At 37.2% G+C, this 27,157-nt stretch overlaps 1 protein-coding gene across 1 annotated transcript; it reads right to left on the bottom strand.

Annotated features, from left to right (window-relative positions):
• Positions 1–12,569: 12,569 nt before the first annotated feature.
• Positions 12,570–15,636, bottom strand: LOC145102090 (protein SKU5 SIMILAR 14-like). Its single transcript, XM_079039441.1, has 7 exons — positions 15,233–15,636; positions 15,043–15,152; positions 14,665–14,935; positions 14,480–14,582; positions 13,689–14,406; positions 13,530–13,608; positions 12,570–13,138 (listed from the first exon to the last, which is right to left on the bottom strand). Exons 1-7 carry the CDS (start codon positions 15,374–15,376, stop codon positions 12,926–12,928), a joined length of 1,638 nt encoding a protein of 545 aa, XP_078895567.1. The 5' UTR covers positions 15,377–15,636; the 3' UTR covers positions 12,570–12,925.
• Between the last annotated feature and the right edge of the window lie 11,521 nt (positions 15,637–27,157).

Here is a 27,157-nt window from a genome sequence, read left to right as displayed (position 1 = left end):
CACTGATATGAATTATGACCATTGGTTTGACATGCGAAATTTGTGACATCCCATGAATATGTAGTTACAACATCGTCTGAACTCGTAATTCATAGTAAGGGGTTAGAGTATCATCGCATGAATACGTAGTTACAACATCGCCTGAACTCGTAATTCATCACCTACAGGTTATGGGCCTACTGGTGTTTCCACTAGGGTGTCTAGAATAGTTCGTGGTCGCCATCTATACTCTGGTAGATGACTACATCGCCACATTGTTGGTTAAGGTTATGGTATCTCCTTTCATCCTACATCACATATTCATCATCATCTATTTACCTAATTATCATCACATTTCTATCATCACTTATCTCTCATCATTTTATTTGATCACACACCAACTATTTCATCTACCCATGTTTCATCTACAACATATTTTTAGATATAAAATAAATATACCGTTTAAATCTTTTAAAACATGTATAAAATCGTTCATCCAGCATAAACAACAAGTATTTAAATAATATGCACACATAGCACGTAATTATATAAAATACTTCATATCTATGTGTAAGATGAAAGTAACTATATAGGGTTTCTGCCAACAGCACAGACTCGTCGAGTCGCCTCACCGACTCGTCGAGTCCATTCATTAATCCGAGTCATCAGTCGCGACCTTACTCGACGAGTTGAGGCGTCAACTAGTCGAGTCTCTCTTCTTAACTCAAAAGAAAAATACTTAAATTATGATACCTAGAAATCCGGATGTTACATTTTGTTTTTTTATTTCATAGATTTCTTCATCAACAAATGTTGCTACAATTAAAAAAAAAAATTTGCTAAAACATAATACAATAGGAAGTTTGTTCACATTTAGTCATTGAACTTTTTAGAGGGAAACAAACTTTCGATTTTGTTCACATTTAGTCACTACACTTTTTTTCGTTATCTATTTGCCACTAAACTATTGAAACTGTTCACATTTTACCCTTATGACCGGTAATAGCCGGTCATAAGGGTAAAATGTGAACAGTTTCAATAGTTCAATGACAAATAGATAACAAAAAAAAGTTTAGTGACTAAATGTGACAAAAGTCGAAAGTTCGTTACCCTTTCAAGTCATTATCCCTTTATAAAACATGAATCAATAATCCCACAAACCTAATGATTTTCAATGTCATTTATGTATCTTTGAATGCAAATTTTAAAAACACAATCATATTTGACATTTTTGTCTTGTTTGATGTCTCACTTTACAGCTTCTACACCTAAATAAACCTCTCCTAATCCTTAGTACTTCCCTAGTGCTAAGAGGTGAGTCCCGGAGCGCCAGAAGGCTCCGAGGAAAAAGAGCTTTTTGGCTCGGAAGTTCTGCCCCCGCAGAGCCCGGTTCCTAGCCAAACCTCCTAGTAAGTAAGTTATGCTTACCCTACTTAATTATAACTTATGTGTAAGTTTATTATCATTATTATGAAGTTATAAACAATAAATATATTATAAAATATAATATACAAAGTGTTAGTATAATATATTTTAACTACTCGCGGTACGGGGAATCTGCTTTGAAAGGCCGCAAAGGGTTGTTGGATTTCAGAAGTGCTATAATGCCAAAATGGTCCTGCCCTCCGGTGTTTCATGTATGGCCCCTGTCTATACATAGTGGTTGAAAAATATTTTTTAACAGTTATAAAACAAAATTGCTCGTAATTAGTCACACTAAATATTAGACTAAAATCTAGTGGTAATAATACTAGGTTTCGTTGAAGGAAAATAAATTATTATAAACAAAGCGCTACCCGAGTTTGGATGTAACGTCCGCGTTTCCAGGCTAGGCATTATCTTTGATGTAATAGTCTAGGTTAACCTTTGTAACCTGTTTTGAAATAATAGAAGTATATTATTTGAGTATTATGTGTTTTGTGCTTAAATGCTTAATTATGTGGTTCGATTAATTAAGAATAAAAATAAGCGTCAAAATCAAAGTATTAGACATGCCCGATATCTTTGCATAAAGTTGTAGTGGCCGAAACGAGGTTTCCGAATATATATAGAACGCCCAAATCTGACTTCGTATGAGGAAGTTATGATTTATTGAAGTTTTGACTTAGCGGTATGCAGCCTGAAATACTTGATTTGAGATCGAGCGGTTTTTAGCCGAAACAATCTAAACGAGAATCGAAGATCTCGTTGTTGGTGTCGAAGCGATGAAAAGTTAGGCGAGAACGGACGTCAAACGAAGAAGTTATGAATTTATAACGAAGTTTTCCTGTCCGAGCCTACTAAAAATAAATAATAAAAATAAAGTCAAATTTAGCCGACAAAGTCTAAACGAAAGTTGTAGAGCGTAGTCTCACCTACGCGTGGATATAAAGAACGTCGAAAACGGAGTTCGTATGAAGAAGATATGAGTTTCCGAAGTTTATTAAATAATTTGTATTTAAATTTAATCTTTAATTCGGATGTATATCCGAAGGAGTCACCGATCTGATCCGAAGTACGCCCAACGTACTGGCGTACGCCCAGCGTACTGCAAAGCATGACGCACCTCGCACTCGAGTTCTTCGGATACGTAAGCAATGACGATTTCGGACCAGTACGCCCCGCGTACTCCGAGGCTCCAGCCTCCTATAAATAGGATGCGAGGGCAGCCGACTCAATTGCTATTTTTCTCTCTTCTCTCTCCCATTTTGCATCGTTTTGCGTGCCAGAAGTACCCCGAAGCCCCGGTATCATTCCCGAGCCCCGAAGCAAGTCCCGAGGTCCCGAAGATCCTGAGAAGTAAGATTCCCGAGCCAAAGCTCTGCCTGCGAGAAGTTCGATTTTTGTGAAGATCTTACAGATCTGCCGAAGAATACTACTTCTACAAGCCGTAGTGTTGTCTGATTGTCTTCTGATCAAGTGAGTGTATACTACCTTTCATAAACACGATAATAATACAAGTATGGTTTGAGTGTATTAAGTATATTGTTGTTTATATGCGTGAGTGTGTAGTTACTTTCTTCTAACGCGTAATTATGAAGTATTTTATACGAAATACGTGTTATGTGTATAATTTTGTTGTTATATGTGTGAATGTATATTCATTCTCTTCTATCTCATAGATATGATTTATTTTCTAGAAATACGTGTTATATGGGTGTGCCTCATCTGTTATGTGGAATATGTATTGAATGAAAATGATATACAGGTTTTAAACTGTAACACCCAAAGTTTTGAAGGCCAAGAAAGGAAAGAAAACCCTAAGTTTAGGGGTCGACTCGGCGAGTCCAAGGAGGGACTCGGCGAGTCCGAGCGGGATCCGAGTCGAGGAGTAAGTGACCGACTCGGCGAGTCGGCCAAGTGGACTCGGCGAGTCTGGTCTGTGCGTGGAAAACCCTAAATTCGGGACTTGGAGCCTATATAAACGTTTTAATCTCCTTCCTAGGGCTCCTTGCTGCCTCTTAAGCCCTGGATATCAAACCCTAGCCGCCATATCCTCTATTTGAACCATTTATTGCCTTCAAGAGTGCATTTAGCTTGGAGGAAGAAGAAGAATCTTGAGAGTGCAAGAAGGGGGCTGCAGATCCGGGATTGGGAAGACATTTCTGAGCTTTTGGAGGTATAAACTAGTTCATGGACCCTTTTTTCATCTAGATTTATGTGTGGTTGTTGGGACTCTTTAGCCATAATGATATTATGTTGAGTTAGGAGCCGGATCTGGAGTTGCTACTTCAAATCCAAGTGTGTTATGAGCTGGGGAAGCATAAAATATCAGCCCTTGAGTCGATTTTGAAGCCCCTTGGCCTTAAACCCTAGTTTATGGTGCTTTTTGCCTAGATCTCCCTCTCTACACGTAAAGTTTGCAACTTTACGTGGGGGATGGCTTGGGAAGGGTAGATCTACAGTTTGGAGCCCATGCATGACTCGAAAGTCCTCTGCATGTATGTAGATCTGAATGGACTCGGCGAGTAGCTTGAAGATGAGGAGGAACTCGACGAGTGGGATGAACAGCTCGTCGAGTCGGATGAAGATAGGCATGAACTCGGCGAGTTGGATGAAGATTGTCGTGTGCTCGGCGAGTCTGTTCTTAGACTCGGCGAGTCAGGTCGCGTAGTCCCAACCCTTCGAGTTAAGACTCGAGTCAGCGAGTCGAGCAAGGACTCAGTGAGTTGGTCAGGACAGGATTCGGGAATCTGTAGACTCGGCGAGTCAGGGGCTGACTCGGCGAGTCAAGTCGCGATTGGAAGGACTTTGAGCATAAGAACTCGGCGAGTCAGTAAGTGGACTCGGCGAGTAGGGTTGACCTGGAAGGTTGACTTTGACTAGGACTTTGAATTTGACAAGAGTTGACTTAGTTGACCTTTGAAGGCCAGTTAGACTAAGTGTTATGTTGATATTGGTAGCTCGGGGAGCTAGTGGAGCAGCAGTCCGGAGTCAGTGGTCAGGTAGCGGTCAAAGGAATTAGCAGTAGCAGTTCAGCAGTATTAGGTGAGTTTCCCTTTGTATGAATGGGTCTATGGCCACAATGCCGGCCCATGTAGTTATGAGTAGAAGACCCAGGGGTTAGCCCTAGGCCCAGTATGCTAGTATGATATTCGGGACGAGGTCCAATGATAGAGGGCGGGTGCCCAAGGAATGGTTTATGTGATAGTTTATACTTGTTGTCTGTGTGATACTTGTATGTGCCTGGTAGGGGAGTGAGTGTGGGCTGGGCCCGTATCTCACTACCAGTAGGAGCATGGATGGGGTTCCGTTAGCAGCAGAGCAGGGGCGAGGCCCAAGTCAGGAAAGGAGTGAGTGTGAGCTGGGCCCGTATCTCACTACCAGTAGGAGCATGGACGGGGTTCCGTTAGCAGCAGAGCAGGGGCGAGGCCCAAGTCAGGAAAGGAGTGAGTGTGGGCTGGGCCCGTATCTCACTACCAGTAGGAGTATGGACGGAGTTCCGTGACTCATCAGTAGCAGGTCAGGGGCGGGGCCCAGAGATAGGCGAGGCCTTAGGACAAGATCCGTTAGTATGTGTTTAGCTTATGTGAGATGTTTATGTGCTATTATATGTTAATGGGCGAGGCCCTATGATAGGCGAGGCCTACGTGAAACAGATCTGTATCCGAGCGGGGCTCGAAGCCAGGCGGGGCCTGGAGCGACGGGGCCGTTGTAGCGGGCGAGGCCCGAGGTAGGGGGCGAGGCCCAGGATAGCGGGCGCGGCCCAGTATGTGCAGTATGTGGTTATGCATGGTATGTGGTAGGGTGGGGAACTCACTAAGCTTCGTGCTTACGGTTTTTAGTTTTGGTTTCAGGTACTCCCGGTAGCGGATGATGGAGCTCGGGATGATCGCATGGCACACACCATAGCTTAGACAGCCTGGGAATGTTTACTCTGATAACGAATATGTATTTTGGAAACTAACACTTTTTTATGTTTGAAAACGATGAATTTGCTTAACGTAATGTTTTATTAAATGAAATTTTTAGTCTTGAATTTTGGGACGTTTCATAAACTATGTATAAAAATATATATTTTTATCTACTAATATGTTGGGTAGAACATGGGTAGATAGTTGGTGTGTAATAAACAGATGAGAGGCCTCGATGTTGTTGTTGTTGTTGATCTAGTTATTCAGCGGAGTATGGATAACGACCACAGACTCTTTCTAGATAGTCCTGTGGAACGCTAGCGGGTTCATAACCTGTAGGTGTTGTGAACGATGTGTTCACCGGTGTACTCTATCCCCCTCATGGTTGCCTTTAGGATATCTATTGTTGAGGAAACCCCTTAGCAGTAATGTTCGTCCCGATGAAAATCCTAGATTAGGTCCCTTAAGATAGATGTTATTTTAGGGACGTAAAGTGAGGATAACGGGAATGGGTAATCGGGATAGTGATTGGTTGGTGAAATTAAATATAATTTATTTATTGTGGGTTGAAAACCCTATATGCTCACCAGGCTCCCAAGCCTGACCCACTCAGTTTTATTTGTATTACAGGAAGTGGCGCAAGGGCGTAAGATGGATGAATCATCGAGTTGTTTTGTTTACAAGTCTGTATATGTATATATTTGTTAAATGACTTGTAATGTTATCGTTTATGCTTTATGGTCTGTATCGGAACATGACATCCCAAGTTTTGATTATATAATGAAAATGCATCTCTTGATGAAATGCTTTGATAAATATTATTTTATCATTTTTTGTTTTGGGAACAAATTCCACAACACTTTTAAATCAAAAGGATTTACTCTGAAATTATTTTAAAAAGCATAAATGAAATCGGTCTTTTCTGGCCGTGATTTTGGGGATGTCACATTGGAATCATCACTTTAACAAGCGAGTGCATAGATATGAAGTATTTAATATAAATTATGTGGTATGCGTGCATATTATTTGTGTTCCTGATATCTATGCTGGATGAATGATTTATACATGTTTTAAATGATTTAAACTGTATATGTATTTTATATCTACGAATATGTTGGGTAGAACATGGGTAGATGAAATAATTGATGTGTGATGAAATAAAATGATGAAAGGCCTCGATGTTTAAGCTGACTTAGTCATCTAGCAGGGTACAGATGATGAACACAGACTATTCTAGACAGTCCGGTGGAACCGGTGTACTCCATCCCCCTCATGGTTTCTTTACTGACATATATTGCTGAGGAATCCCCTAAGCAGTATTGTCATTCCGATGATGATCCTTAGGCTATGTCCCTTAATTTAAATGCTTTAGGGACAGAAAGTGAGGATAACGGGAACAGGTAATCGGGTTGATTGATGTGATGAAATTAATAAACTTAACTATTGTGGGTTGATAACCCTATGTGCTCACCGGACTCTCAAGCCTGACCCACTCAGTTTCTTGTATACAGGTAGTGGCACAAGAGCATAGATGCGATGATCTGATAAGAGATTATGGATTATAGGCTGGTAGAAATAAATAGATGTTGTAAGGTCTATGCTGTTTTTGTTTATGCTTTTGATATGTATTAACAATGACATCCCGAGGTTTTTAATATAATGAAAAAACATTTCTTCGGAAATGCTTTGATAAATTCTTTATCTTATTTTTGGGAACAAATTCCACAACATATTTCTTTAAAAAGATACTCTGATTTTCAAATAAAGCATAAAAAATCGGTTTTTTCCGGCCGTGAAATTGAGGATGTCACAATTAGTTAGCTGATTCATTTCGTAATTCATTCCGTTTGTTGTTGTTCCGACCATAATTAACATTCCGTTATGATTCTCATATGTTTTATTTCTAATTTAGGGCTTCAAAACCCTATTGCTTTGTGTTAGACTAGATGAATCATTGATGTTATGGATTAATTTGCTATTCAGGTTATTTATTCTTATTTAATTTACTATGTTTGCTTGATAAAACATCCTTAAGTGTTAAAGTTTCAATCTTTTCTGTTTATTCCTGAGTATTGTTAGGTTTAGATGAACAATCTAGTTTGATGTGTTTGAATCATATGATTTTATGAATTATAAATTTATATGACTAGTGTTTGATTAAAACCTCGGGTTATATAGTAAAATTTGTAATTTTAATGTGTAAGAATACATATGATGACCGTTCATGTGTAGTAGCTTTATGATCTTTGATGCTAATAATTCAAGTATCTCTTGTAACAACGTAAATTTTCAAAACAATTTTTCATTTTCAAACAACATAATTATCATAAAAACATTCCCAAATCTCATGTTCCACAATTGTCATACAAACATGTCCCAAGATCACAACTAACATCCTCTGACTGTGTGTACGGATCATGCCGGCGCCTTCCCGCGATCGTCACTAGTACCTGAAATACATAACACATAACACTGTAAGCATAAATGCTTAGTGAGTTCCCTAAAATACCGCATACATCATACACGCCACTCGAGGCTACAGTACGACCCTCCGGTCAATGTGTCTCAGCGGGAACCTCCAGCCTCGTAGCTTGTTGGATCCTCTGGTCCGGTCATAACTCGTTGGACCCTTCAGCCCGGTCTGTATCGTTGGAGCCTTTGGTCCGGTCTGAATCGTTGGACCCTCCGGTCCTGTCTATACCATCATATAACATACATATATCACATTGCACATAATCTCATACATAGCACATAAGACCCTCTGGTCAACACATAAATATCACTCTAGGTAATGTATAGTGAGAAGACTCACCTCGAAAATGTCGGATAATCACTCGTGCTCAATCTTCCGACCTAGCCTCCTCCTATAGCATAAATATATCTCTAATTAATACCTCCCCGAATTAGTTTGACTAATGCCCTTAAGTCAACACAAGTCAACTCTGGTCAACGCTGGTCAATGGTCAACCTTTGACCCAACTCGTCGAGTCAGACTTTGACTCGGCGAGTTTAGTCATGAACTCAAGTCCCCTAAATCCCATCTGACTCACCGAGTCACTCCCTCAACTCGGCGAGTTATCAACTGTGTGAGTCACGGGGCAACCCGGTCTGACTCGTCAAGTTTGTTCATGGACTCGGCGAGTTCATTTCATGCTCAAACTCAAATGACCTCCTGAGGTCAGATCTGTTCCTCTAATCCATAGATCTGACCTTCCCAAGTCCAATAAACACGTAAAGGTTCAATCTTGATACCCATGCAACGTCCAAATAACTATACTTGAAGAATTAGCCCCAAATACAACATCCTAAGTCCATTTCTTCCATAACTCATCATAAAGCAAGATGGATAAAGTTCTCTAGACCACTATGGATCCAGATTCGAAGTCTAAACATGATAAGGGACCATATTCTCAACAAATCATCCCAATAAAGGGTATAGAAAGCCCTAGATCCATGGATTCTTCAACAAAACAGAAAAAGGATCGATATGATACCTCAAGGATGATGTCCTTTGTGTAACAACCCAAAAATACGACCCAAAAATTTCATTTTTCAGTATAACCAAAACCATAATCTGAGTGTCATATCATAAAAACCATACGTAATGTATCCCAAACATATAAAAACAACACTGTGCGGAAACTGTATCATATCCATGTCATATAAAAATCAAAAACTAGATCAACTCCCAGGATAAAAGCTGAAGCTGTGGTGTGTGCAATGCCATCATCCCGAGCTCTTCCCTCTGCTAGCGGAAGTACCTGAAACCAAAACTAAAACTGTAAGCATGAAGCTTAGTGAGCTCCCCCAAACTACCACATACCATATAATACACATAAGCACATACTGGGCCTTGCCCACTGCATCAGACCGAAGTCTGGAACTAGCTGCATCGGACCAGAGTCCGGAACTGACTGCATCGGACCGAAGTCCGGAACTAGCTGCATCGGACCGAAGTCCGGAACTAACTGCATCAGACCGAAGTCCGGAACTGACTGCATCGGACCGAAGTCCGGAACTGTCTGATCATGGCATAGCATAAAACATAACAACTATTATAAACACATAAACTGCATACTGCGTCGGAACAGAGTCCGGAACACATAACACAACATGCTTGAATCACAAAGACATCAAGCACTCTAGCTACTGCATCAGACCAAGTTCGGAAATACTGATAATTAAACGGGCCGGCATTGTGGCCGTAGACCCGTTCCTACTGAAGGGAAACTCACCTCGTGAACTGGCTGCTGAGTGAATAACTCTGAGGGCTAACTGCTGCTGCTCCGGTATCTCCCCGGATGCAATTCCATAAATACACTCAATCAAATACTAAACACTGCACTGGGTAAAATGACTCTTTTACCCTTGGTCAAAGTCAACTGTTGGTTAAGGTCAACTCTCAGTCAAAGTCAACCCACAGTTGACCTGACTCGCCGAGTTGGGCCGCCAACTCGCCGAGTCCTTATTCTCACTCCTCGACTCTACTCGCTGCTACTCGTCGAGTATGGCATCGACTCGACGAGTACTCTCCCGATCCAAGAATTCACACAATCTTCATCCGACTCGCCGAGTCCTATGAACAACTCGACGAGTTGTTCTTGAGCTTAAGAAGATTTCCTTGGACTCGCCGAGTTGTATGAACAACTCGCCGAGTCCCTCTATTACTGAGTCTACCCTCAAACTCGCTGAGTCCACTCCACTACTCACTGGTCCCACTCGACACCGCTAAAAAGGAAGAAATCGGGGACTCGCGACTAGACTCGCCGAGTCGTTCTTCCGACTCGCCGAGTCACTGCCATGCAACTATTCTACACTCGATTCTGCTCGAATCCAATACATACAAATGATAGATCTGAGTCCAATAAGCTGATTTACCATGTAAAGTTTCCAACTTTACGTGTACAAACGCATGAACAAGGGAATAAAGGCTAAAAGATGCTTAAAAGGGGTAGATCTAGGGTTAATATGCAAAATAGCTCCATAAAGGCAATAGATCTGGGCTCTACAACTCCTAAGTGAACAGATCTAAGGTTATCTCGGCATAAGAGAGCTTCCATATCAACATAAAACTTTGAGGAAGGCATTAACAAGATCTAGAAAGGGTTTTAAGGCATAAAAGAGAGGGAAAACTGAAGAATACCTCAAAGAGCTCTTGCTTTCCCTTGAATCTCTGCTCTGAAATCCTTCTCCTTGCTCCTTTCTTCTTCTCCTTCTTCAAGCCTTCACAAATGCACACAAGATCACTAAAACAAACACTCAAGATCGAATTAGGGTTTTCTCACAGCTTTAGAGGGTGAAGAAGGCGAGATTGGGGGCTATAAGGTGGCTTAAATAGTGGGCAACCCGGGGATTTAGGGTTTCTCCCAGACGGACAGACTCGCCGAGTCCAGAATATGGACTCGCCGAGTCGCCAGCTAATCACGTGCTCGAAATCCCGACCCTACTCGGCAAGTCAGGCTATGAACTCGCCGAGTCCCTCTTGCAAAACTTCAAAATAAATGCCAAGGAATTATCATATTGGAGACGGGTCGTTACACTTTGCTTGAAATCCACAGATATGCAACCTCCTTGGCCTTCTCTAAGCTGGAACCGCCTTCTACTTGAAAAACCAACCCACAAAGATCAAATAATGGCTTCTTCCCTCTCACAAATGCTCAAGCACTTCTAGGGTTTCTCTCAAGGGTCTGGTAGCCGCAAATGGTGGCTATAAGGGTCCTTAAATAGGTCTCAAACCCGAGAAATTAGGATTTCTTTCGGCAGCTCTGACTCGGCGAGTTCACTTCCCTGACTCGTCGAGTCCAATCCTTTTCCACGTCACCCATTCGCGACCTGACTCGACGAGTCTAAGCACCAACTCGTCGATTCACCTCAATACAATTCAAATTACAATATAAATTAACGTACCTGAGAAATCGGGTGTTACAATCTCATAATACGAATTGAACACTCGTTATTGGGATAATTAGTTCACTTGATCACTACAATTAAAAGTCTAAACAATCAATGGATTAGTTATCTAAACCCAGAAACTTGTCAATTTAGGAATCGTTGAATAGCGAATAAATATCCATTGCACTTAGTAGTTAACCAAAAGTACATGAAGTGATTCGTTTCCAGTACGTTTATCTAGTTAGTTTAGTAATTGATTTAGTTGAGTTTTATAATCAAAACCCCCTTTTATTGATTTTGTTTATTTAGTATAAACTATAATCAAATATTCTAATGCTAATTCAGTACCGTTCCCCTTGAGTTTGACATCTTTGTTTATTAAAACTATATTATACTGGATCAGGTTTATTGTCTGTAAGGAATGATTTAGATGTAATTGACTAGAAATTATAAATTCTTGAGGAGCTTTATAAATTTATATATTTCAACAATCAATCAATAACCACTTTGGGAACTGGGTATGCCATTTTGATTATAGTTTTTGTCAGTAATATATATATATATATATATATATATATATATATATATATCAACGTGTTAATATATCTTCAAATTTCCAGGCACTATGTTTATTTAAATGATAGATTGATTGTTGTCAAGTACGCTCCTTTGAATGTCTTCCTCTTGTATTTGGTGTAAATTGCTATAGACTATTATGGTAACTGTTTTAATCAACAAACAAGAATTCACAGTACTTTTAATGTTTTTTGCTTCAAGGAAATGTAAGAAGAGATCGTTTAAGGTGAACTTTATAACTTTTACTTTGTATGAATGAATTTTCTTTTACATAAAATTGTTTTGTTAAGTTGTCATTTTTGAAAAATATGTTTTACATTAGTTTGTTTAGGTTCGACGATATAAAAATGGAGCTTTATTATGTTATTCAACCGAGGTGCAACAAACCTTAGGATTAGGTTCGACGATATAAAAATGGAGCATTGTTATGTTAATCAATCGAGGTGCAACAAACCTTAGGATTGACCCTGCCCAATGACTTTTGTGATGATCTCATTTTTTTATCGGTGGCTCATCCACTATACATTAAGATGTATAGTCGAATATTTAGAAATGACTTAAAAGTAAATCTAAAGGAACTTGTTGTAGGGTTGGGAACAAAAGAATTTTTTGAATCGATATGAATCATGGATCTAATTGAAATATTGTGTGATCACTTTTTGAATATGATATTTCGACTTTATACTTGGGTTATACGAAATCCAGATTATGAGGATAATCCTTCAAGGAACAATTTCATATCTAGACACCGATATGAGACCATGAACTAGAGTTTTATAGAATCCGATTGGTAATCTATAAATTGCATTACTAAAATGACATGGTGACCGTGAAATCACCAACAATTGTGTGAACGTTTTGATATGATATTTATACATACATACCTATTTACATACATAAGTACGTGCATACATACAAATATATACACATACCTACATATATGTATACATATATGTACACATACACACACAAGTATGTGGGTGGAAACCCTTATGGGAAAACCACAAGTCATATGAACTTCTATTACTAAAATCATCTTGGATTAGAAGGTATTACATGGCATAGCCTTGTACAAAAATCTTAAAGATCCTAAACTTCCTAAGTATAGAAGTAGCCACCCTTTCATGACATTCTGTCACTATAAATTATAAAGGAGGAGGCCTCCTGCCGCTTGCACGACCGCAAGTAAGTATGTTCTTGGGGATCGGATACTCATCTCTCCATGAGTTCACAGGAGAATAAACCCGCAAGTAAAATTGTTGGCCTAAATATTGTCGAGCCCAATTCTGAGACCTCCAATTCCACATCCCTACATTATCCAATGGCACATACAATGCGGTCCACGATTTCGGATATACCTATATGATAATAAACACTTGTATAGTTAACAAAAAATTCAAATTGTCTTGTAATTTATCGGGTTAGATACAAGACATAGCAATGTACTTTCAATATTTATCTATTATAGCATTTTACTTTCATTTCATCATATTACAAAATCATACTTTAAAAAATTTAACAATTATAATGATTGTCTATCATATATAAATAAATTTCATTGCTATAACATAAGTTCTTAAAGTAATTTATTCTAATCAAAATATTTATAAAAAAAATTTAGTAAACTTTTTTTTTTTTTTTTTTTTTTTTAAAGTTGACAAGTGGAAATGAAAATGTGATATTTGAAATAAAAAAAATAAAAACAGAAATAAACTATTAAAATATTTTTCATAGCCTTAAGATAAATACCTGAACCGTAGAGCGAGTAATCCCATCTTTTAAATTGTATCTTGTTCTGCTAGCAGCTGACCATTGCCCTACATCCATCCTGTTTACTCCATCCATTTTCAGTATTGACATTTTCAAACTCAGATTTTTTATTAATCTAAAAAAGTTAGCAACGCTTACCCGACGACAAAGAAGAAGGAGCCATCAATGTGCCATGATTGTACAGTATCTTCAGAATTCTCAAACACAATCTCAGCAAACGATCTGAAATCAGCAGCCATGACGGAAGTCCGGAGGATACCACCACCACTACCACCGGTGGGGCTGTCTGGAATTGTTCCAAGGGAAAACACGCCGGGGATCTTGAAGTAATCAGCAATCTTGAGAGGTGTGTCCGCCGGAATAAAAGACACGCTATTGACGGCGTACCTCTGTTTCCCATTTATAATCGGAGCAGAGTTTGCAAGCCTGATTGTTCGAGTGCAGTTAATCGTCCCGTAATGGTACGACCCTTGTGGGTTTGGCCTCGGTCCATTTGCCTTCAAGTTTTGCCTAACTGATCGAGCTTGATTTAATGACCAATCGAATTGCCCAGTTGGGCCACCAGGTGGAGGAGCCGGAAAAGTTCCCGGAGAGTTACTGTAATGAAGAGTGCAGGATGAGGCGAGGGCTTGAGGGGTGAATCGGGTTGAGAAGACCATGTAGTAATCATGCGGTGGTTGATCGGCGGTGACCAAAACGGAATACGACTGACCCAGATGGATATCGAGAGAAGAGTATGTGTTCTGAACAGTATGAGTCCCTTCCACCTCAACCAGCAGCATCTTATGGTTCTGGATTCTGAAATTGATCGATGTCGTAAGCCCCACATTCGAAATTCTCAACCTGTAAGTTTTCCCTGGAGAAAAAAAAAATTCGAAATTTATTGAATCTGGATAACAATGTAAACATTCAAGAAGATGATTATGTACCTGGATCAACTGTGAATTTAAGTCTATTAGGTCCACGGCCGTTGATGAGAATACCATCGGGGAATGGAAGATCATGTCCGCCGTCTAAAATTGCTTTCAAATCCTGAACAATTTCCTATCAGCTGATTACAATAAACGTAACTGAAAGTCTGAAACTAGAAAGTAGAAACTAAGAAGTTAATTACGGTGTTGTTTTGCTTGAACCAGTCACCGGCGATGATGGTGAAATCTCCGGCAGGTGGTGGGAATGGGACGGGGATCAAAGGGCGGCTGGAGATTGTGATGCCGCCAAAGCCTCCGGCAGCCCTATGAAAAGCAAGGGAAGGGAAGTAGAAGAAGCTTCCGATTTGATCCTTGATTTGAAGATTGTATGTGAAGTTTTGACCAGGTGGGATGGGGCAATTCGTGCCATAAACTCCATCTTGCCATGAATTTCTTTTCTGTTGTATCCCGTTCCTGATCATGATTTCAAATTTCAAATATTGCATTCGTGATCATTGCAATTTGAAAATATACAAAATTAGAAAAGCTAAATCAAACACAAATAAGAAATTAGAAGTAACCAGGTAATGAGGAATGGTTCGGGCAAGCTATTGTGAACATTAACAATCACATTGTCATCAGTCATCCAATCGATTTGTGGGCCCGGAAACTGCCCGTTTATGAATATCCCCTGCAACTCCCCGAAGTGTATGAATTCAAAATGTACACTAGAGTAAGAATTAAGAAATTAATGAAGATTGAAATACATACCTGTTGTTTAACTCCAAGAGGAGATACATCACCATAAGTAACATTCCAGTCGAAGAATCTAGTAGGGGCTTCTCCATTAATGGTTTCAGCCATTGATATGAACATGAATATCATCAATGACTTCTTCATACCCCATTGCTTCATCTTCTCTGAATCGATGAGAGGTAGAACAGGGTGATAAATAGACAATGAAATCGAAAAGGATAAAAATGGAGGGGGAGATATCTACAGATTTTCAGATCTAAGTTCAGAAGCATATTGTTAAAGTTAGAAGTAGAGTGTTAGAGTTAAGTTAGGAAAGTAGTAGTTATCGGTTAGAAATTATGTGTTAAGAAGCAATTAGTTAGACACTAGCACTCTTTTATAGTTGCAACATCATTTATTTTCTTCTTTATTTGTTCCTCTGGATTTCTATCTTTTATGTTATGTTACTTCTTTATAATATCAGAGCGAACCAAACAAATGAAGCATTGATGATTTTATAGCATAGCCAAGAAAGATGGTGGATTTGGGAGCTAATTTATGATAGCCAATATTTCGGTCGAAAGGTAGTATAAACATCCAAATGTGTGGAGGGTGGATTAATTAGGCAGGATATTGAATAAATTTTCGAATGGAGATCGAAAAAAGAGCTATTAACAAAAATCATCATATACTACCCACCACTTTTTCATATTTTATCATAAAATGATCACTTAAATTGATCAACACAAAAGACAATTTATTACAAAAAAGAAAAACCTCAGTAATTTTAGCTATGAATTAGTGAATATACTAAATTCATGAGGATTATATATTTTTTTCTCAAGAAAACTGAAAAACGCATTTTTTTTTTTACAAAATCGCAATTAAACTCAAAAGTTTGAATTTTTGAAACTTATCTAAGATAAGTATTTCTAAAAGCAAAAAGAAAAGGAGGTGATATTGAAACAACTAAGAGCATCTCCAATCCATTCCTATTTTTCATTATTTTCTTTATTTCTTTTTTTATTCCTCTCTAACCATATCCCATTTATTACTTTATTTTTTGGGGAAATGAATAGTGTAACACCATATATGGTGTTATTCTATTCATTTCCTCCAAAATAAGGATAAACTTTAAGTTGTCGGTTTTAGTCTCTTTTTTTTATATATTTATACACTTCTAGTTTATTTTTATCTACTAATAATAATTAAATGTAATATATTTAATACTTAGAATATTATGTTATATATTAAATTATATTAATTAATTATAAACATAAAGTTTGTTCTTTGTTTATCAAACTTATATAAAAAGTTAAATACATATTGAAATTTTAAAACACGATAATGTATTTTACAAAAGCTTACAATTAAGTATTATAAATAAAATTTTATTTATTTAATATTATTATAATAAAAAAATATAAATTATATATTTGTTAAAACCAAATTAATGAAAGGGTGTGTATGATAATTTATATAAGTGGAACATTGGAGCATACTAGGAATATACTTTTTTAGGGTAAAAATGGAGTAAAAATAGAGTATGATTGGAAATGAAAAACACTATTTACCTTATTTTTGGAGAAAAAATGAAAATGAATTGGAGATGATCTAAACCTACACAAATTCAAATCTCAACAAAAACAATTAACAATGATTTTTTATTTATCTATTTATTTTATATTTGTTTAAGCTTTTATGAAAAAAATGATTATAATAAGATTTAAACTCATACCTTAAACTTTAGAAGATGTCTCAACAAAAACAATTAACAATATTTTAATTTATTATTTTCAGTTTTCATGTTAAAAAATTGGTTTTAATGAAATTTGAATTCGTAGTAACCCAAGTTTAAAAGCTATGTGGGCTTCCATGTTATATATTCAAATCAGAAATCTCTAGAAAAATTTTAAAATTTTAGTCAAATTTATGGAAAAGTCCCAAATTAAATTTTGTTTATAGAAAAGCACAAAATACCGGCTAAAATTTCGACAAAACCCTTTTTGGCCGGTTTCTTAGATTTAGCCGGTATTCTGTCATTTTTTGTTAGTTTGCTCAAAATATCAGGACTTTTTTGAAAATTACCCGATAACCAAAATATTAGGATTTTTCTGAAAATTATTATGGACTTAATAAATATTATTATTAACAAATCATTTATAAACATAACAATTTTTTTATTATAAACAAAGTAAATACATTTGTTTCTAATTTCTAGGAATAGAATGGTCGACTAGGTCTATTGTTTGTTGACCACTTCAAACTCCTTAATTATGTTCCTCCTATGTATCGTTGTGGATGTTATAGTGAGATATACTATGTACATTTCTTCAATTAAATACAAGAGTTGATAATATTTATTAATACACAATCAATAAGTGTCTACTTTCTATTATGTGTGACGCTATAGGATCATATATTATTAGAAAATATCATTACATAATGATTCTTGAAAATATATAGATCTTTCATTATGTTCTTTAACCTAAATACCACCTAACCTCCATACATTACCATGTGAGGTATGGATGTTAGGTGGTAGTTAGGTTAAAAAACATAAGAGGAACACCAACCTTAGAGGAACACTTATCGACTACATCTCACCATGATACCCACAACGATGCATATGCGGAACGTAGAGAGTTTGATGTGGTCAATAAGCAATAGAGGAGTATTTAGACCACCGATTTATTCCTAGAAATTAACAACAAGTGTATTTTTTTTATAATAAAAATATTTGTTATGTTTATGAATGATTTGTTAATAATAATATCAATTAATTCCATGGTAATTTTCAAAAAAATCCCAATATTTTGGTTATCAGACAGTTCCTGGAAAAGTCCTAAAATTTTAAGCAAACTAATGAAAAAAGACAGAATACTGGCTAAATCGGTGAAACCGGCCGAAAAGGGTTTTTTCGAAGTTTTAATCGGTATTCTGTGTTTTTCTTTAAACAAAATTTAATTTGGGATTTTATCATAAACTGGACTAAAATTTTAGGACTTTTATAGAGATTTCCCTATTCAGATCTCAACAAACTAATTAATAATTATTATTTTCTATTTTTAGCTTATATGTTAAACTTTTATAAATTATGCATCTCAGTCATTAGACTTCTTTTAAACAACAAACTGTTTTGTACTTAGGAGCTAATTTTAAAATTTTCACAAATGCACATTACACACATACACACAAAAGAAATTGACAGATTTAACTTTTTCTTGCAGCTTATTACTACCATGTAATTTTCTTTAGAGGCTCTGAGAGTAATAAGAATCATTCACACATACATTTTTATTTTCTATATATTGTTATTAATTTTACTTTATGTAACAATTCTAAAATGAAATTAAAGTAAATATACAAATGTCTTAATTATTTATTGTATTACTTGAAGGAGAATATATATATATATATATATATATATATATATTGTAAAGCCCTTATATATATATATATATATATATATATATATATATATATATATATATATATATATATATATATATTGTAAAGCCCTTTAATACAATTTTCTGGAACAGTGCTTTGTAGGACCAAAAGAGAACATATTTTGTCAAAGTTTGGCTCTTTATTATTATTTAGACTTATAAATAGCAATCTACTTTAAAAATGATATATAAGATTTAATTTTTATGTTCAAATGTAACAAACATTCAATAAAATGCAAAACAACCACATCGTTAACACATACACATAATGCACATGATTGTAAAAATATACATAGATGCACAAGATTGATCTTTGTTATAAAAAGTTACAGAAATGGACCATCTATGTTGTAACGTCCCATAAATACCGAGTAAAATTTTCATTTTTATTAAGTCAAAACCATTCATTCATTATTCCAAAAGACGATCAGAGTAAAAGTATTTTCAAAACATCATAGTAAAATCATAAACAATCATTGCATAATAGTCTTTAGGGGATGCTGTGTATTTAAGCCGAACCTTTCCTTTTGAAACCAAAAGTACATAAAAGCATTTAAACACAAAAACATAAGCACAAAGCTTAGTGAGTTCTCAAGAGTACCACATACAACACACATATATAAATATAACAGCATGTGGCTATGTCGGGTCCATATCAAGCCCCACGTCTGTATTAATCCCGAGTCCATAATGACTCCATGTAACAGTATGTAGCTGTGTTGGGTCTATATCAACCCATGGGCTTGTATCAACTCCGAGTCCATATTGAATCTGAGCCCAAATTAGCTCCATGTGTATAACATATAATTCTACCAGTACCAATCACATAGAAAATCAAGCACATATAAACATATCAACAAGTGTCACAAAGACAACTATCATCCTACAACCATAATCCAGTGGGTCGGCATTGGTGCCTTCGACCTACGAGTACAGTGAAGAGACTCACCTAAACTATTCAACATAAGCCCAATAGCTACCTCAACAACAAGACATCCAACCCAAGCTTCCTAAAGCCAAACGGAAAATCAATCCTTAGCCAAATGCTCAATTATACTCAAGTTTGACCAAAAGACAAACTAGTCAACAAGTCAACAGTCAAAGTCAAAGTCTAAGTCAAAATTGCCAATCAGTATCCCTCCACGCCGTGGCCTTCCTTGGATATGTCATGGGCACACAATGCCAAAATAATCGCTAATTCCCCAATCGACATGCTGTAGCAGCCTAAGGCCACCCTGTGGGGACTGGTCTGAACAACTCAAACGAGCTTAATCTGTTTTCTCCCGATTCTAAGAGCTCTAAAGCTTAGATTTGATCCTTTCCCATGTATTAATGGATAAAGTTTCTAACTTTATCCATTAGGAAGGTCCAAACCACCAAGATATAGACTTTAAGTCTCAAAGGGACCCAAAAAGCATCATTCTCAACTTAATTCATTAATTCCAAGTGTCCCATTTCCAGATCTGAATCAACAAGATGTCTAGAGCGATAAAGTTTCCAACTTTATCCATAGTTATTCCTAAATCATACTAGATCTAAAATTTAATACACCAATATGGACTAAAGGACCAAGATAACTTGCATGACTAAAAGGGAAGGCAAAAGATCATAACTTTCCTAGTCCATGAGGTCCAAGAAAAATTCCAAACTGATCAAAAGATGTTGGAGTCCACTAAACTCCAAGATCACCTATAAAATGGACCAAAAGTGCGAAACACCTTAAAAAGACAAGATCTAAATAACTAGATAGCGAGATTTGAACTTTATACTTACAAACGTCCAAAAATATAATGTCTTTGATGGATCTAAACTTGAAGAATCATTCCTTACAACTAAAAGAGCCTTATTCATCTTTAACTTCATCAAAAATATCATAAAAAGCACTCAAAAGATGAGAGAGGAGAGGGGAGGAACTCAAATCTTGAAAGTGGAGGATAAGATTTCTCCCAAGAGGTTCTAGAGGTAATGTAGACTGATAAAATCCCCAAAAATACAGGAAATTAAGCTTAAATACATTGAAAACCCTAAAAATCATGAACTTGGGCCTGACTGATTGCCACGTCGTAGCCACAACTTTTCATCCAAATCCATCTCAACTTCAAATAACCATAACTTCTTCGTTTTAATGCCATTTTCAGCGATCTTTATATCCATGGAAAGGTATTGACAAGCCCACACTTTTATCTAGTTAATTTTGGCTTAACACATGTCGAACTAAAAACCATAATCCATGAAGAAAGCCCAAAATATCACTTTTACCATATTGCCCTTATTCTTCCAAGCACAAATTGAAGGCTTTTGTAACATCCCTAAAATAGTGTTAAAATTTTTCATTTTTATTTTAATCGAAAACTATCAAGTAGTCATAAGAAACCAACGAAAGTATGTCAAATAAGAGTTATTATCAGAGTACACATCAAAATCATAAGGAAAATACGTCACACGGGTGGATGTAAAGAGATCAGGCCTGACCCTTTCCTTTTTATACTGGATGTACCTGAAATCACAAACAAACTGTAAGCACAAGCTTAGTGAGCTTCCCAAAATACCACATACAATATATATATATATATATATAATATAACAACATGTGGTTGTGTCAGGTCCGTATCAACCCAAAATAACAGTAAGTATCCATGTCGGGTCCGAATCAACCCCTTGGGTCCATATCAACGTTGAGTCCATAATGACTCCGAGCCCAGATGAGATCAATACATAAATCATACAATCACATCATACAAAATCATATGTAGGGTTGCCAATTCTCGACACGAAACGCGACACGACCCGCGACACGACACGAAATAAATGGGTTTGGGTTGAGTTTTTCAACCCACCAACCCGCTAACTCGCCAACCCGCCAACCCGTTTATATTCTTAATAAAAAAATTATTTTATTTTTAAATGTATTTATGTATCAACTATTAATATTTAATAAGTATTATATAATATATACCACTGATTCATAGATCATTTGACTGTTTTGACATTTTGACTCGTAGTGGATGGTCTAAGGTCGTAAGTCGTAACCTATAAGGCTAAGTCTGTAGCATGTTTCTATAAATGCTTTTAATTTACATTTGGATGTTTAATACTTAAATGTCTAAATTTTGGACCCACGAACCCAAATTTAACCCACGAACCCGCCAACCTGTGAGCCCGTATAAATAAATGGGTTGGCGGGTCATATATGGGTTTATGTTCCAAACCCACCAACCCGTGACCTGTATATTTAAATGGGTCGTGTTTGGGTTGGCATATTTTGACCCGCCAACCCGTGAACCCGCGACACGCCAACCCGAACACGAAACGATTGCCAGGCCTAATCATATGACAACATACAATTTTACTCATATAATATAGTGGGTCGACCTTGGTGTCATCGGCCCACATAAAGTGGTAAGAAGACTCACCTCACAGACAGACGAAAAGCTAAAATAACATGCTGCTCCGAACCCCATGCTACTGGTCACCTTTACAAATAACAGTGACCAAAACTTAGACTACCACTCAAATACCTAACATACCCCTAGGTCAAACCCTAGTTAAAATCCAGTTCAAAGTCAACTGAGTCAGCTGAGCTGAATTAGTGAGCACGTAGGCTTACTGCATGGGGATCAGGGAGCTGACCATGTACAAGCAACGTACCCCCAGGTACGCCGAACATATGCGACTGCTCTCCACTTGAGCCATTACGTGCTTATTCCTTAGCATTTACATCCAAAATCCAGATCTAGGCTCAAAAAGATGTCCTTAACCATAAAGTTTCCAACTTTATGGTTTGGCATGGCTATTAAGACCTTAGCTCCAAAAATTCTAAATTCTTAACCCATTAAAACACTTTAGCACATGCATGAGGAGAAACTAGTGACCAAAAGCACATTTTTATGACCTAACACCCCTTAAAACCTCTGAAAGGACGAATCAAATGTCTTGGAGTACTTCTTACTCACAAGGATCAAGTTTGGGAAAAAGGTGACAACTTTAGGCTAGAACTAAATTCATATGAAACATACACCAAGATTGAAGCTTTTACCTCCACAAGATGCACAATGAAAAGAAAATGTTGGATCCAAAGCTTTGAGTGAAACACCACAACCTCAAGGTTCTTCCTTCTACTCCAAGGCTCCAAAATGACACCAAAAAGGGCTCTTCAAGCTTCATAATTCACTCACAGACTTTAGGGTTTCAAAATGAGGAAGGGGATGGAGATAAGATGGTGTATGAGTCCATAAAGGTGCTTAAATAGGGTCCAAACTCTAAAATTTAGGGTTTGCACCCTGGCTGTGCAGGCCCTGCGTACTAGTGTACGCTTAGCGTACTAGCATGGAACCTAGTATGCCCAACATACTAAGTTGCATCCGGATTTTACAAAAATGCCATTAGGGACTATTCTTGCAAATAAAACACAATACCAAGGGTTAAAAGTGAATACCTAGAAATTAGATGTTACAACTCTCCCCCACTTGAACTAGATTTCGTCCTCGAAGTCTGCTGCCGCGAATAAATCTAAGTAGTGCTCTCACATCTCTGCCTTAGGCTTCCACGTGCATTCAAAACCCTTCCAATGTTTCCACTGTAACTTAACCATGGACACTTCTCTATTGCGCAAAGCCTTCTTTTTCCGATCTAAGATCATCACTGGTTTCTCTAGATAATTTAAGCGATCATCAACCTGAATATCATCCAGAGGAACAACTGTAGACTCATCGACCACACACTTCCGAAGCTGAGACACATGGAAGGTGTTATGGATATGGCTGAGCTCGTAGGGCAAATCCATCCGGTATGCAACCTTGCCCACCCGGGTTGAAATCCTGAAAGGTCCAATGAATCTAGGGCCTAGCTTTCCCCACTTTCGAAATCGGATGACACCTTTCCAAGGTGACACCTTCACAAGCACCAAGTGTCCTACCTCAAACTCGAGGTCCGAATGTCATCGATCTGCATAACTCTTCTGTCGGCTATGCGCGACTGACAACCTATTGTGCACCTTCTGAATGAACTAAGTAGTCTTGATTACAACCTCTGTACTCCCCATGACTCGATGCCCGACCTCCCCCCAAAAAACCAAGGTCTTGCACCTTCTTCCATACAACATCTCAAAAGACGGTCGATCCATACTGGCATGATAATTGTTGTTATAGGAGAACTCTGCCAGTGGGAGGTAAGTATCCCAACTCCATCCAAAATCTAGCATACAAGCCCATAACATATATTTGAGCATCTTAATCGTCTGCTCGCTTTGGCCGTTATTCTGGGGATGGTATGCTGTACTAAAATGCAGCTGAGTACCCAACTCCTCATGAAACTTTCTTCAAAACCTAGAGGTGAAACAAACATTCCGGTCTGAAACCACCAAAACTGGCACCCCGTGTCGAACTACCACCTCCCGAACATAGATGTCGGCTAACTTCTCAGCGAATATGCTCTCATTAATCGGTGTGAAATGTGCACTGTTAGTCAGTCTGTCAACAATGACCCATATAGAATCAACACCATGTGTCGTCCTTGGCAATTTTGTGATGAAATCCATAGTATTCTCCTCTCATGTCCACATGGGAATGAGTAAGGGCTGAATCTTAGTATGGGGTCTCTGGTGCTCGACTTTAATTTTCCAGCAAATCAAGCATCGCTCAACAAATGAGGCTATCTTCATCTTCATACGTGGCCACCAGTAGCTCAATCTTATATCCTTGCACATCTTCGTGGCCCCTGGATGGATAAAAAACTTTGACTTATGCGCCTCCTCCATAACTGTCTGTCTCACCAAACCTGATGTCGGAACCCAAACTCTGACACACTAAGTCAACAATCCACGACTGTCCCTAAAAAATAAGGGAATCTGCCCCATGATTCGCTCGACCTTCCAATTCCCCCTTTTTAACCCCTTTACCCGAGCCTTAGCCTCCCTGATCAAATCCAACAAAGATGATGTGACAACTATCCGCAAGCACATATCTGTTGGATTAGGTGTCTAAGCTCATAACTATAATTGGTATGTACTTGATTTGATAGTAGCATGATCCTTTTGGGTTGCCTTCACCATAACAACTTGACATGATAACTTTTGGAGAAAGAGGTTAATAAATGATTTATTAATATATTATAAGAATAATATATTAATTATATATCATATTATTTAATTAGTATTAATTAGAAATTAATTTGGAATTAATTTTGGGATTAAAGGAACTGATTAAAAGAACGAGGACCATTTTTGCAAATCAATGATAGTTATAGAGTTGGGCTGATGGATTCCCTTAGAAGGGAGTGGAAGAAATCTATAGGAGGCCCTATAGAATTTCGTCCAAGGATTCTTGATCAAAGGTCCATGGACTGCTTAAGGCCTAATCAAGGAAATTAGGGTTTCCACCTGAAAACCCTAGCAGCCTTAGCTATATAAGGAACCCCTAGCATAGCATTTTCGGCCCTATGATTTCTTAGAAAACCCTAGCCAAAAATTGTAGTGCTTTACCAACTATCTCCTCTCATCCTTTACTATTGGTGTTTGTGACTTCGTTAGTTGTGCAACACTTGAGGCACTAGGCTTTCAAAGGTCAAGATCAAGCAAGGTAATCTTCTAACCCTAGTTTTCATATGGATTTTGAAATTATATGCTAGTATTAGGGTTATTGCTTTTAAATTTCTATTTACATGTATAACTAGTGAAAAACTTAGATCCAAAATAATTAGGGTTGCATGATCACATAGGAATGTTGATATGCTCAAAACCCATTAGTGGTATCAGAGCCTATGATGTTTTTAAGTTATATTTGATGCAATAGTGATCTATCCAAAACGAAAGCAAAACAGAATTCACATTCTGTATGAAAAACTCGACGAGTTATATGATGAACTCGACGAGTCCATGCCCTGACTCAACGAGTTGGCTCGTCTGTTAGCTGATTTTTTGATTTTCAGATTTATTTTGGATTAGGATAATTAACATAATTCGTTTTTATCACTTTAAACTAAATTTTCTAAATGGTAATCTGATTTCCTTATCTAATAAGATGGATTTGGTCAAATTTTAAGATAATGACAAAATTATTTGATTAATTTAATTATTTGAAATGTAATCTAGTAATTTTGAAAAGTTTCAAATTATACCCTTTAAGTTTTAGAATTTAAAATTTAATTAAAATGTTAATTTTGAAATATTAAATTTCGAAATCCTAGTATTTTAAACGTTTAAAATACATCCTTATACTATTATAATATTAAAAGTTTAATTATATATATATATATATATATATATATATATATATATATATATATATATATATATATATATATAAGATGAGTCAGTCTTACCGTTAGTAGGCCTCATTCACGAAGCCGATCTATAAGGGGGGGGGGGGGATAAGGAAATTGCCTATAAAATGGCGGTTGAATGGGTGTCCACTCTCACCCACCGCTTCTGTGATTGGTGGAGGGTTGTTAGCTGAACGGGTAGGACAGGACATTAAACTCCCATTAATAAGTATAAAGATCTATACAAATTAACTAAATGTTTTTATAAATTCTCAATCTTAGTTACATTGCACTTTGCCAAGTCGTTAGTGGAGCGTGTGTGGTTAACCGACACACTAACTTGGACTAACAAAGGGTGGCAATGGGTAACTCGTAAATTATCATATATCAATGGAGCGTGTGTGGTTAACCGACACATTGACTAGGTGGTAAATGACATCGAGTATACCGAGCTAATTTGCATGGTTATTCACACCTTGTTTGTGATCCTCGGTATCCCAGTCACAAACTTGAAGGGCATAATCGAGATTAAACATGCCATTGAAGATTTCAATGATTCTCAAAGATCTAGGAATTTCATTTGAAACCTAATTCATTTTAAAATTTTGTTTTTCGTGGTGGAATTGGTAAATAATCATTTACCTACCTTCAAATAATTTACAACTGGATTACGGCATCCCTTTTCTGAATTGTGAATTATTGTGTTGGGTCCTAGCCTTAATATTTTATTTGGGTGTTATATTAAGGATTTCCTATCTAATCAATAACTTGTTTTTCTTCTTTTTCAGATGTCTGGGCCAAACAATGTTTCTGGCTCAAACTCCTCCAACAACAACTCCTCGAACCCACTCTCGCTCCTGAACATTTATGGGAGGGTTACATTTGATGGATCCAATTTCAATGATTGGATTAGAAATATCATAATGGCCTTACATTACGAGGATAAGGAAAATATTCTTGACAAAGAACTGGTCAAGATAGATGAAGCCACTTCTACTCCCGAAGAAATGGCTGAGTATAGGGCTAAATGTAAGGAAACGACCAAAGCGTTGTGCATTATGGTGGCCACTATGACTCCTAAGCTGCAATGGTTCTATGAGGACTATTGGCCTTACGAGATGTGTTAGGACTTGATGGAAAAGTACCATCAAAGAGCATGTCAAATAGTCACCTTATTCACAACAACCAAGATGAAGGATGAAGAGTCCATCATGACCCACCTGCAAAGGATGCAAAGGCATGTGGATCGTTT

This window comes from Lactuca serriola, chromosome 4 (assembly GCF_051521515.1).
Source record: "Lactuca serriola cultivar US96UC23 chromosome 4, Lser_US96UC23_V15, whole genome shotgun sequence".
Taxonomy (NCBI): domain Eukaryota; kingdom Viridiplantae; phylum Streptophyta; class Magnoliopsida; order Asterales; family Asteraceae; genus Lactuca; species Lactuca serriola.
This window is presented reverse-complemented; position numbering and strand designations above follow the sequence as displayed.